Here is a 13,471-nt window from a genome sequence, read left to right as displayed (position 1 = left end):
ATAATAAGAATGTTGTCTTTTTCAAATTGCCGAAACAATAACTGATATTTTCACCACACCAGCCGGTAAAGGCTCTCTTGATTGTTCAAAAACTGATGAGAAAGTTGCATTTTATCCACATGTGTGGCAAAGTAATCTGATGCAATTTTTGAGTTACTTCCTTATGTTGACTGGAAGAATTGACTTTTAAATGATGATGTTGAATGATAAATATTTAATAACGTTCATTTGGATTTTATTTGGTTAGATTGTGTTTGATATTTTATAGTTAGTATTTTTCTTGCGTTGGTGTAGTGAAATTTTTTGTGTTTCACTCGGCGGCATAACTTGTTTAACCCTCGTGTTTAACCCTAGGGGATCCTTTACAACGCTCAAAATTCCACTTTTCGAACCACTCGCTACGCGCGTGGTTTAATTTTGGTATCTTTCGCTTGCTCGGGTATCAATATTAGGTACGAGCGGTTAAACAACAACTTTGCCCCCATGTTAAACAAATTACTATTAACCACTTATGTCAAATTACCTACTCTGTGTAGTTCTTTTCGATTTAAAGGACAAAAATTGTGTTCAAAATATATTGCGACGATTCGCAATAGTTTTTTACTGCATTATTTCGTTCGTCAGGAGAAATAATTGGCTTTATTACAGTAAACATCCCTATTGCGTAAAATAGTCGCTCTGTTCTAAAATGCATGACGTATAGAAATTAGATTTGAAAAGTACCTATTAGCGTCTATACAAGTATGTGAGAGCGCTACGCACTGCTGAGGCTGTATTGAGCGTGTAAAATTAAATTCCAATATGGGCCGGGTCCGCGAGCGGAATTTCAGCTTAAAAATCTATTATTTCAGGCCAATTTAAACGGACACTGACATCAGAATGATGTCTAAATGATGTCATGCAGCAGTCGTGCGTCTCGCTGGCGCCAGTACATGTATGGACAAGTAAGAACGAAATGCACGATAAATAAATGACATCACTTAGATATCATTCTAATGTCAGTCTACTTTTGAATTGGCCTGATTGATTAGTACGCATCGTATTCGAAAACGAGACTAGGTAAATAATTTAGAATGACATATATTCGTCAATTAAATATCAGGAATGGGTTGAACAGTTTTCTTGGTAACTGACAATTAAATACGGCCCAAAAAAAATTCAAAGCAAGCTAACCTGTTCACTTAAAATATAGGGTGGGCCAGTGATAAATTCTCTTTTCGTATCGACGTCTTTCGTTAAAATGCATTTATCATTGGCCCACCCTATACAAATAGTATGTCCTCAATTTGTTAATAGAATCGGATAATAGTATACATTAAGTTTTTTACAGTATATAGTGTGCAGGTAGGCATAGGTAAGTATTTGTGTGTCACTCGAATCAGCCTCAAATTAGCAGATTAATATATGTTTGCTAAGTCATGGACATTATTTTCATATTGACGGAGATTTCAGATTTTTATGTACGGTTACTAAAACATTTCTTGATTTCTTGGTTCTAAAACATTTCTACAAGATTGCGGCTGCGTTATGCTAACTAGTCCGCACTGAGCGATCGGTGCAGCCAGCCTTAAGGCTGTTATAAATAGCACTGTATCGGCTCCAATCATGAAACATGTCGGCTTACTTCATCCGATCGCAGCGCTACGTTCGATTCAAACTGCGATAACACTGTGAGGCGTATCTGGCGTATTCCATATTAAAAATTATATTTAATTTGATATTAATCTCAGTGCATGTCATTCGCAGTAATATTTCAATGCGAGCGAGTTTCACTGAAAATAATATTAAATCAAGGCCATGTTTTGAAAATTGGAATGAGCCTGTATTCTTGCTTTAGGCAGACAGCTTATTACATATAATATTATTACATATTAAAAGGTACATTATTTCATGAGCTTATGAAGATAAAGTTGGCATCTATTTAATGGGTTGGCAAGGGATTGCAACCAGTTCAACTGCAAAATTGGTGCAAGAAATGATATAAATTTGTGGGTAATTCGTTATAACTTCCTATTATACACTTCTTCTTCTTCTTCTTTTAAAATTATGGCTTCAGCCCAGTGGGACTATTTCGCCAGTATCAAGGTATTGAGAGGTTTACAAACGACAAAAATTGTACGGTTGTACAAGACAGTGTACGGTGATTTGTTAGCTCTTGTAAATCGATAGCTAGACTTTACAAGAAGCACGTGGACTACCGGCCGTTGACTCCAAGATGGTGGTTAAACGCGCTTCAAAATTAATTCTCCATTCACTGCACACTACCACATTAGTTTACTGTATAATAAGCTATCGATATTACACTTTAAACAATATTAATAAGCAAAAAACAAAGTAATTAATCACGATGCTAACTATCAAGATGGCGCTCGAACCGGAAGTCTCCTATTATACACATTTCTTTAACCATAAAACGTCACTTTTGACACTGACAGATCGGTATCGGACCGCTGTAACTTCCTATAAGCATTGTTTGAATCGGGCCGATACTACTACAAATTATGACACACAGTGAACAAAATCTGTAAATATTAATTTAGTTGAGTTTTAGAAAAGTTAACGTATTCATTTTACAAAATATGGGCACATAATACTAAAGTTTTAGATTGAGGTTTAGAGATCACGCATTAAGGTAATGATTTAATAATTAGCTAAATCTTTATATCTATTTTACATATTACATTCCATTCGGTAGCTATTTTCTTTTTGGGATTTCTGTCACTTTAAAATTTAATTTATTAAGAAAATATTCCGTAAACATTTTATAAAAAATTCTCAAACAGATTAAGTGGACAGCAGTCTCCATTTTATCTCCGTGTTGTCAGGCAGAAAGCGTTTTGTTGCTTTCTGCCAATTATTGTATAAATTGTCAAAGCGCAGCTTTCATTGACAAACAACGTTATGTGTGCTAGTATCCATGCTCTCAAAATGAACTAAATACGTCGGGATCGCACGGTTAGTCGGATGCACTCAAACAACTAAGCTTTGGTGTGGCTAATAGTTCCAATAAGAGTGTCTAAAATGTACGTACAAAAATACACTGGTTCTTTCTCATTCCTATTCATCTTTTCATAAAATGTCGTTTTTTGTTTAGAACATATATTATTCTAAGAAGGAAATATATATTTAGTTGTAATTAGAAAATAAAAAAAACCTTTGTAACAATAAGAATTGTAGATAGTGGAACTAGAAACAAAAAATAACTGCAAATTATGGAGTTACTTAGCTGTCGATAGTATGACTGGCAGTAAATATTCAATCCAGGCGGGCGCTAGCACGAGCAGACCGGACATTATGTCGTCTGAGATACCGAGTGAGTCGTTGAGAAACGTTGAACATACGAACTAATGAATTATTTCGTCGGTTATAGTCGAAGTTTGGTATGTGACTCGCTGTTGAGTGCAAGGCTGCAAGTAAGTACTCACTCCAAGCCGGCGCCGGGACGATCAGACCAGAGATCATGTCGTCGGAGATGACAGGCGGGTCGCTGGGCGGCGGCGGGCACACGAGCGAGTCGATTATGTCGTCGGTGGCCGCTCGCATCATACCCGCGAGCTCGGGCGGTTCCGTGCGCGAAGATCTGGACAAAAACACCCTTTAATACCTACTAATATCGATTAATTGAAGCCGATCAAAAATACAGGTCATAGAAAGATGTAGGTTTTTATTTAATTACTTCTATCGAGATTATTGATCATGATCACACAAATCTACTTTTGGAATAATATTTTAAGTGCCGTTAACTTTTGGGAATTGGAGTGTCATTTTTATGTTTATCCGTCTATGTATGACCGAACCGAAGTTTATATCTGTGTAGGTATACTGATTTAAAAAAAACTAAGTATGGCTTCAGTTTTAAAAAGTTGGCTTCGTTGTCGAGTCCTACAGTTCAGAAATAAGCTCGAAATAACTTTACTGGGCTGTATTAGAAAATTACATACTTAGTCAAAATGAACTTTCAGTTTCAGTAAATATTTAATAGAATAAATTAAAATAAACGTAGGCTGTTGCTGTCTGTATTTTTGTTTTAAAAAAAGTATGAAAGACGAGCTTAAACTATTTGTTATCTAAGTCTCGAGACCCGCTGAGCGTAAAATTAGGGCTTTGTGTTTACATTTTAGTTTCGTCGTTCCAATTATTCACAATGGAAAATCCCATTTCAAATTTATAGAGGCCGAATAAATTGTACAAATCGCATCCGCAATGAAAATTAGTATACGTTGAATATTAAAATTTTAAGTCTAGCTTCACTGAGTGTGATACATTGTCACTGGAATAATACGCGTGAATTCAAAAATCGGCTCTGTTACAGACGGTTCTTTAACAAACATGTGCTTTGTTTGGCAAAGCTAGTACAAAATAATGTTTGTTAAAACCATACCAATATTGACTATACTCCGGAGCGCAGCTTTGAACACCGAGCAATGGCATCGAGTCTGCTATCTCCTAAAACGTGAATATGAAAACCCCTGTCATAGACTGATTGACAGCAAGTTTAATTGAATGGAATATTTTTGTAATAAAACCAGAGTTGGTTATTTTTATCGTGTTAACAACATGATTCCGATCAGCAGATTTGATTGCAAAACTTGTGTTATGTATAGATAGGAAACAAACATGCTAGCGAACCGATGACGTCATTGTTTATCTACGTGTCAATTTCATTATAGCGCCGGTGTTGCCCTCCCACCGCATTGCACATCTCAGTGCGCCATGTTTGCCTACAGCATGTGTTAAAACGACGTAAAGCTAAGTCCACAATAGCGCGCTTTCATGTTAATCTTGTGTCGCTGTTTTCAATTCAGCTTGCATTAAGCTTGTGTTGATGGTTGCAATAAAACGTATTTAACCAATTGTTTACACATGTGCAATTTAGTACCACATAAATGCGGAATCGGTGTGCACTAGAGGCATTTACATTTTGTTAATCCAGTTTTAGTCTACGTGCTGTTGCATCCGTTATGCGTTATGGTGTTTTAGGCATACTCAATACTCAATATCTTTATTGCTAATAAGGACGAATCCATGCAGTAGTGGATACACAACAAACATACATACATACAGCAGCATACATTGGAAAACGTAAGCTAACCTGACTGGTGTGCACTTAGCTTAACGTACGTAGCCGCACTCGGATATGACCTCACCAGCATCGTTAATAAATGTAACATAATCCAATTGTATACAGACAATTAACATAAATGAGACGTTTCGAATTTACCCCGTTATTATTCAACTCCCTCGACGGTAAACTATTTATCACACTTTACCCATTGTGTTGTTCGAAATCGGTACTATAATTTATTAAGGTACTACGTCCTATTATTTGTAATTATTTAATAAAAATGGGGAGCTATTTGACATGCTAGACATATATCGCTTCGATGTTGCTATGATAGAAAATAATAAATCTGATATCGTGATTTAATATTAATTCGAAAAGTAGATGGAACATGATAAAAAACATAACCAAAACACGGCGGAAATATAAATTACAAATGACAATAACAAAAATTCACGGTTAAAATGCTACAGAATATTTAATATTTAGACAGTGAGTAAACTTAATGGTTAACGGCACAGCCCACATTCAAAAACAAAAGGACCGTCTGAAAACCGGAACGGCTTTATGATATAGCGATAAGATAGAACTCACAACAATAACACCAAGTCGCAAGCGTTTGTTTCCAGACGACATTTGCTGGGAACCATTAGTTACGTCTGTAATTCAGGCAGCGAGTCTCAATTGCAGCTCAATTTAATTCACAGAACATTTCGCCTCGGCTGTGAGCTCATTCCTAGTCTAACTTGATCTGGAGATTTGAATTAAATAGGCGAAATCACAGATAGCACTAATACTGGTTCGCTTGAGGCAATGCGCGGCGAGTGTTGCAAATAGCAGTTCAGGGCACACAATGCCAGCGCCGCCGCGGCGCGAGGTGTCGCAAGAAAATACTACGCAGAAAGGACGATGTAAACCCTTTAAACGCTACATGCAAGCTATCGCTATCTTTGTCCTTCTAGTGCGTCAAAGCGGCGGAGTGCGCTGAAACATTGTCAAGTGCAACTACGCTTGCAAATGAAGGGTGCTGCCGGCAGCTTCCTTTTTATAAAGGACAGTTGCCTGTGTTGTTTTGTAAGCGGATAAACAACGGCTATTAATTCTAAGGGGCAAAGTTAATAGCAAAGTAATAGCTAATTATATCGTCCGTTTACGATTTTCTAGACGACCAGTTAAGCCGCCATAGGAAAATATATTTATCCGAAGGCTCATAAACTTTTAATGTCAAAAGTCTGTCAGAAACGTTAAGAATTTATACGGGTTTATTGCAGCTACCGCGAAACCCTTAAACGCAGCGATCGGCGGCGGGTGATTGTTTTATAACTGGTGCGGCGGAGGGAAGCTAGGGCGAGGCAGGGCTGCAGGCTATGTAGGTCGCAGCAAGCGCTTCAGTAAACTTGTCGCGGCCGCGAAAGGTCAGGTGTATGGGGGCGGGAAACGCCGATGAACAGCCTTTCCACTCTGCCCCGACTCGCCCTGCCACGCCACGCCACACTTTAACTTCCGCTTTATTATCCTCGCAACCAGCTTCCTATTCCTCCGGCGCAGTTTAAATATAAAACCTTTTCTCGCGCAATTCATATCTGAGGGGTTTCTTCCGAGTTGGGGAGGCAATTTTTGTCTATTTGTCCAGTACGAACTAAATGCAATTTGCATTTACCGTAGTCTAGAAGCATAAAAGGCAAATTATTTGGCACCAAGTCCGCAATGTTGAGAGAGTGAGATGAGCTTTTCATATTGGACTAAATTTAAAATGAAGCTGTTAAATCAACATGTTCACTGAAATTAAGTATAAAACTTCGCATTCTAAAAGCTAGAGTATAATGAAATCTCTACCCCAACTGTTTTCAATACGAAACGTTTTAAATGACGGTAGAACGTGATCCGTGTTTCTGATTAATGGACTGTAACTCGACAACTAACATCCAGCCGTGCGTAAATCAAAAAGTAAATGGTCTCGTATTCAGAGACACAGCAAACATACCTCATCATCATGACGAGCGAGAGTTCCTCTTGCAATACGCTCTCCAAGTACATCATATCTAGGTCAGACACGATCGCTCCGTTGATCACCATTATCTCGTCGCCTTTGATTATACCTGACACAACAACAGTTTTATAAACTGCACAGTTTATTTTTAACTTATCGAGGATGCGCTTCTTTGGAATTGAAAATAACTCGGGCGTTAGACATAGAATTAGAACCTTATCCTCGTAAGGCCCACCATACAAAGTTTTTTATTTTTTATTTAAACCTTGTTGTATAGAAGATTAGGGTGACTTTCGTTTGTTTTAGATAAACAATGAAACAAAAGAACTGCTACTTAATTCAGTTAGTGTAAGGTTCAAATTACATTGAAACAGAGTGTAAAATGTAATGCACATTGGGCCTTATGAGGTTAAAATTATTTTGCTCTGGTTGAAACTATGGCAGGCTTGGTAACTAAATATATAAAATAACTATTATATATGCAGTCTTTTTTATTAGTTGTATTTCTAAATAAGCAATTTGCCTTAGGCAAAAGGGAGAGGACCCCCGCTCCGAATCGTTTCTGGCGCAGAGGCTGTCCATAGCCATTAAGCGGGGTAATGCCGTGAGCATTATGGGCACTTTTGCACCGGAAGCGATAACGAACGGGTTTGACAAATAGTTCCGTCGTGTAATTATGTAACATGTTGACTGTATTTCTAGATTGTATTACATAAATTGAATTTTATATCTCGTTTAAACCAGAAGATCTATTATTCTGTAAGTTGATCCAAAAGTTTGTTCTCTCATAGGGCTTCATGTTGGATAAGTGCTAGCTAACACGATTGAGGCATGATAAAGTCTACAAAAACAAACTGGGGCAAAGTTCGCTAACATTTTTTCGAACTTTGTAAAGCTGTGTAGATGTGGATCCGTGTTACGAAACTAGTTTTTTGAAACCGCTTAAACATTGTCACGCGTTAGTATATACAACACACGAGTTGCAAACCAGTTTTGAAAATAATAAACTAATGTATCATCAGCTATTTATTATAATGAAGAAAATATTTCAAAAATTAGGTAAAAAATATGAAAAAAAAAAAACAAAAAGAGTATCAAAATAAACACCTCGAAAATATTTACCATATGTTATAGACCGTAAATAGTCGACAAATTTACTCTAGAGAGTAGATTTATTGTTGCAGAATTTGAAATATGGATTACCTACGGTGAAACAGGGTAAGTTTGTCTTGCCACCATATATTAACAAGTATAGTTTGTGTAAGCTTACTTGACCTTTTACCCTTATGGTGGAAAATGTTTTGGTGAGAAAAAAATAAAAATGCACTTTTTGTCCTTATTTATTTAGGACGATATAGGTAAAAATAAAATTTCGTCCAAAACAAAACTTTGAGAACAAATCAAAACATTTTTATAAAAAAAATATATATTTTGTATTTATATTATATTTTGATTTGTAATTTTGATGTGATTTATAAACTGAAATAGATGTCATATATTAAACCTATTACCTGTATTCCTATAAACATTTCCCAACCATCAGGCAAGATATATTGAATATTTTTTAATCCAATGAATTCAATAAGACACAATGAGGGCTATCGTTTTTTTTCTCACCAGTTGGCGCCTCTGTTGATGGTGGTCCAAAAGACTAAAGAACAGCTGTCAGTCATTGAAGTGACAAGTGACATTTGACATTTCGAACTTTGCGAAGAACACCATCTACACTAGCACCCCTAGCGGCGAATTCATACGCGTTAGCCCTCATTATATACAGACAAAAGTTAGTAAAAAAACTTGAAAAAGTATAGTAGTAAGTACTGACCGTTTTGCATGGCGACACTCTTGTCCTCGACACGGCTTACGTAGCAGCAGAGCTCGTCCTGTCGTTCGGCGTTCTCAATCAGCTCGGCCTCCACGCTGAAGCCCCACATTTGCTCTAGCGTGTTCCTCTGCAGCTCCACTTGGTACAGGATCTTGGCGCACACCTCCACTACCTCGTGTGTGTGTAACTAAATGAATAATAAATAAAGTTAATACTTAATTCAGACTGAAGTGCCGCAAAAAACATAACGAAATAATAATAGTACATAGTGCAACGAGGGGGGTAAGTAAAATTTTGCTACCCAGGTTTATATATTCACGACAGCCGTAGGCTGGAGTGATTTATATACTCGAGTTTGCAATATTTTAACCCCGGGAGTTACACAATGTTTTCCATTACACTTACAAAGAAAAAAACTAAATCTTAAGCGAAATAATTATTAAATACGGTGACATTTCAGACATTCGTCCGCCATATTGTTATTTTTTGACTGGCTAGGCATCGAAGGCACAGACCCGTCCGGCATTCGGCCACGATTTAAAATTGTGTAAAAATATTTTAAACGGCTATTAAATTAATAAAATTAAATGTTTTTAAACAAAAAACTAAACAATTAAATTATAAACGTTAATATTTTGAAAGTAAAACTCATTTTATACCTTGACTTTTAAACAAGTTTAGTATTCTACTTGGTTCGTATCAGTGACATAATTATAAAAAAAGCTATAACTCCAGTGGGATTAATATGGACTTTAGCTCCCGCTGCACATACGCTTTCTGAGCAAGTGTGATGAAAAATAATTAAATACACACACACACAAACATATAATTGAAAAACAATAGGCTCTCTTCCCCTGCATTTGATTAAAGTAAGTATTAGCAGGCAGCAAATTAAACTAGATGTTATTATAGTTTGTCAAGGGACTGTCTCATTTCGGGCGTAGACGGAGAGAGTCATACTATATTTGCCTTGCACTGGTGCTGGCGCCCAGAAAAAGGGGATGAGTGTAGTTTTGTTGTTCTTATTTACTGACAAGATTTGCTTGACCAACTATATTAGTTTTATCTTTGGGTGAACGAGATTAAACACTGTACTCACTTTGTTAAATCATTACTGTCTGGCATTAAGAAAAAGCGTAATTTCTTTAGTCCCTAAAAATTTAATATTTTAAACAGTACAATCTTCCATGAATTTAAACGTTCTCAGTGCGCGGTTCCCAAACTTGTGCCATCGTGCTTGAGTTGAGAAGAACTATTTGCTCTTTGTATACGAGTTTAATTTTCGTATTCTGCATTTAAGGCTTACGCTACAAAATTCGTTTGCATTTACAGTGAAATACGACGAGAGAACGACAAATAAAAGGCCCGAGGCGATGTGATTCGACCAGAATGAGTCTGGCTCGAGTATCTGCGAAGTAGGTACCAAATGGGCAGACTATAAAAATGAGACCCGTGACAGTCAGCGCCAGTGAAATGTGAATGCGGGATAAAGTCATGATTACACAGGAGATAAAGTGACGGCCGAGACGCATGGAGGTCAGAGGAAAATTAATGCCAGGGATTTTAGTCCGCTCGAGACCAATAGGTGAAGTGTATTCGCTAGTGTGTACCTCCTATTGAGACCCGGAGCTGTCAGTAGAATATATAATATGACCCGTAGTTATAGCTTAGAGGAATGTCATTTTTTCTTTATTCTTTTTCACGTAAACTTAACGTCGGCATAAATATTATCAGTTATTGAGAAACTCAAGGACTAAGCTGTTATTTTAGAAATATAAAAAATTAAAAAATCATAATCATTCATCATTACCCGTTACACTTACTTTATAATTTATAATAATTATAATACATATATTTATTTATTTATTTCATTTGTTTGGAAAACTTACAGCTAGAGTAATAAGTTAGGTAATCTAATAAGTTAATAACATAGAAACAGTGGGCCAATTACAAGTTTCCACAGGTAGAAACTGCGTAATGTACATAGCGTGCGAAATTACAAATCTAATAATAGTAATAATACTTACTTTACTTATATTTTGCTTATCTTGATTGACAGGGAGAATGGGTTAAAACAGTGAACTAGAAGAACAAAGGAGAAAAGAAAAGAAATAAGACGATTAAACTGCATAAGTTTTAACAGTGGGAGAAGTCTTGGCTCATTAGTTTGCGTATTGATATAAAGGTATCACAGAATGATGTTTGCAAAGCTGATTGTAAGACCTAGCAGCTCTCATAAGAAAAGAGTTTTCCCCTCACTAGCTCGGAAAGCCGTCTTTTATCCTTTAAAACAAGCGGGGAAAAACGCATTTTATCCACTAGTGGGGAAAGTAATTTGACCTTGGATGGAGCGTGTTTAAGTAGCTTGACAGATAACAAAACGTAAAACGCTCATAATAATGGTTCGTTCGATATTAATTATCATTAGATAAATGATTTGAAAATCTAATAAAAAATACCAGATTTAGCTTTATTTAATGACCTTAAGTCATAAACCTTAAAATTCCATAATAAACGTTTGTTTTTTAATAATTATGTTAAATATAATTCTGAACGCACAAGTTAAGTCGATGCAATTTCAAAACGCATCATTGACATTTCATACGTCAGAAATGTCAACATTGACAACAAAAATTTTGCTTTAAAACTTCTCACGTAAAAGTACAGAATTTCGAGAGTTTTTTGTTATAATATCGTAAAAAAATGAGTGATTCCAGTTGATGAAGATGATCTAACGCCTGTGGATGTTGCACTTTCCTCGCTATAGTGAGGGGAAAAGTTTTGTGTTACACACGGGTGCAAATGTATTTTACTTCTCGTGTGTTAAAACACTCGCGGGTAAAATACAACTTTGCACCCTTGTATAACAAATAACTATTTTCCTGTAATTAGTATGAACGAAGGGAATATGGAACGTTTTTTTTGGTGAGAGAGGATATGCGTAAGGGGATTGAGAATGTCAAGTTCGCTAGTAGATCAGGACAGTCTACATGGTTCTGAGCAATTTTCATAATACAAATTACGTCGGATATATTACGCCGGATGTAGAAAGGGTAGCAGATGAAGTTTGGCACAATGCTGATTGTAACTTTGATTTGGAATTTTGAATATAAATCTCAGAAAAAGAATAAACTTTTTTGAATTCCTTCAATTTTTTAAATATAGGTGTCACAACAAGGGTTCCAAACCTGAGAGGCGTATTCGAGATGGCTCCTGACAAATGCTCAATAGACAATTTTAATTGGTTTTAATCATTTAAGGTACTTACACGATCTTATAATAAAAACAAGTGCCTTGAATGCTTTATTGACTATTGAATCAACGTGCCGATCAAAGATCAACTTATTGTCCATTGCGACACCCAAGTCCCTTATTTCACTACACTCGGAGATAACCTAATTTTTTTTAAATAGATAGAATTAAAGACATTTCCCCTAAGGAGTAAAGGAGATGGCAAAACATTTGGACACATTTATATCTAGTTTATTGTTAGCGCAATATTGATCTAGTCTCAGAAGGTCTGCTTGAAGGTAAGTAGCGTCAAGAGTGTTATTGACTATTCGGAAGACTTTCATATCGTCGGCAAATAAAAGAATATTTAAATCATTGGAAAATATTTTGTATAAAAATGGTGGATAGTAATGGTCCAAAAAGAGATCCTTGGGGCACTCCTGAAGGGATTTCCACCCACGATGATGAGAATCCGTTCACAACAATCGCTTGAGACCTATTCAATACATAGGAGGAGGACCATAGAAAGAGGTCTCCTTATTCCTACTGATAAAAGTTTTTGTAATAGCAGATTATGGTCTATGCGATCGAACGCCTTGCAGTAATCTGTGTACACAGCATCGACTTGATCTCCACTATCCAAGCTGTGTGACAGATAATCATTAAATAAAATAAGGTTGGAATCAACAGATCTTTGTTTAAGAAAACCGTGTTGGTAGGGACAGAATACATGTTTAAGAGAGCGCGAGAGTAAACCACGGGCTCGGGCATTTTGGCTACAAGGCTATATATTACCTATATATTAATAGGCTCAATATAAAGTATTTGTAATAGTTTATCAAGCAGGTATTCATAAATTTATGTTTGTTACAAAGAACATCTAACGCTGGAATTATGCCAAACCATCAATTCACTTTTTTTAAGTTGGTTCAAAAATACACAGCACAATGTATTGGATCGTGTGATGTATTTCCCAGAGGATTGGCACGTCCCCAAAACCTTCAAATGGAAATTTAAAACTCCCTTTAGAAAATGTATTTTCGAGAAAACATTTTGCCACACAAATGTAGATATAAGTACCTATAAATTTACCATGTTTATTTGTGCTAAAATTAGAAAATACACATTAGTACCCTGCTAAACAAACTCCTGTCGTACCTCAATCAGAGTGAACCCGGCGGTGTTGCTACCAACATTAGCATAAGGGGTCAAAATAATTCCTTTATCCTTATTTTGTTTAAATAATTTCAATGTATCAGAGACCCTATCTTGTGATTGATTATTCGTAGCCGTGCTTCTGTCCAAGCGCCTGTTTCGATGTACCTTGATTTATGATGTGATTAATGCGCCCTATTTATGCAGA

At 36.3% G+C, this 13,471-nt stretch overlaps 1 protein-coding gene across 21 annotated transcripts in view; it reads right to left on the bottom strand.

Moving 5' to 3' along the window:
- The window catches only part of LOC134742978 (protein still life, isoform SIF type 1), a 166,497-nt gene that overhangs the window by 25,606 nt on the left and 127,420 nt on the right, over nucleotides 1-13,471 (bottom strand). For all 21 annotated transcript variants that reach the window (XR_010127985.1, XM_063676225.1, XM_063676226.1 and 18 more), the window contains 3 exons: nucleotides 8,878-9,064; nucleotides 7,047-7,161; nucleotides 3,426-3,580 (listed from right to left, as the gene is read on the bottom strand). Coding sequence is in view for 20 of the 21 variants with exons in the window: in XM_063676225.1 (XP_063532295.1) it covers nucleotides 3,426-3,580; nucleotides 7,047-7,161; nucleotides 8,878-9,064 (457 nt within the window). In the remaining variant the exon portion in view is untranslated. The remainder of the gene's footprint in view (nucleotides 1-3,425; nucleotides 3,581-7,046; nucleotides 7,162-8,877; nucleotides 9,065-13,471) is intronic.

This window comes from Cydia strobilella, chromosome 7 (genome assembly GCF_947568885.1).
Source record: "Cydia strobilella chromosome 7, ilCydStro3.1, whole genome shotgun sequence".
In the NCBI taxonomy this organism is placed as follows: domain Eukaryota; kingdom Metazoa; phylum Arthropoda; class Insecta; order Lepidoptera; family Tortricidae; genus Cydia; species Cydia strobilella.
The sequence above is the reverse complement of the archived record's forward strand: the minus strand, read 5'-3'. Positions and strand labels throughout refer to the sequence as shown.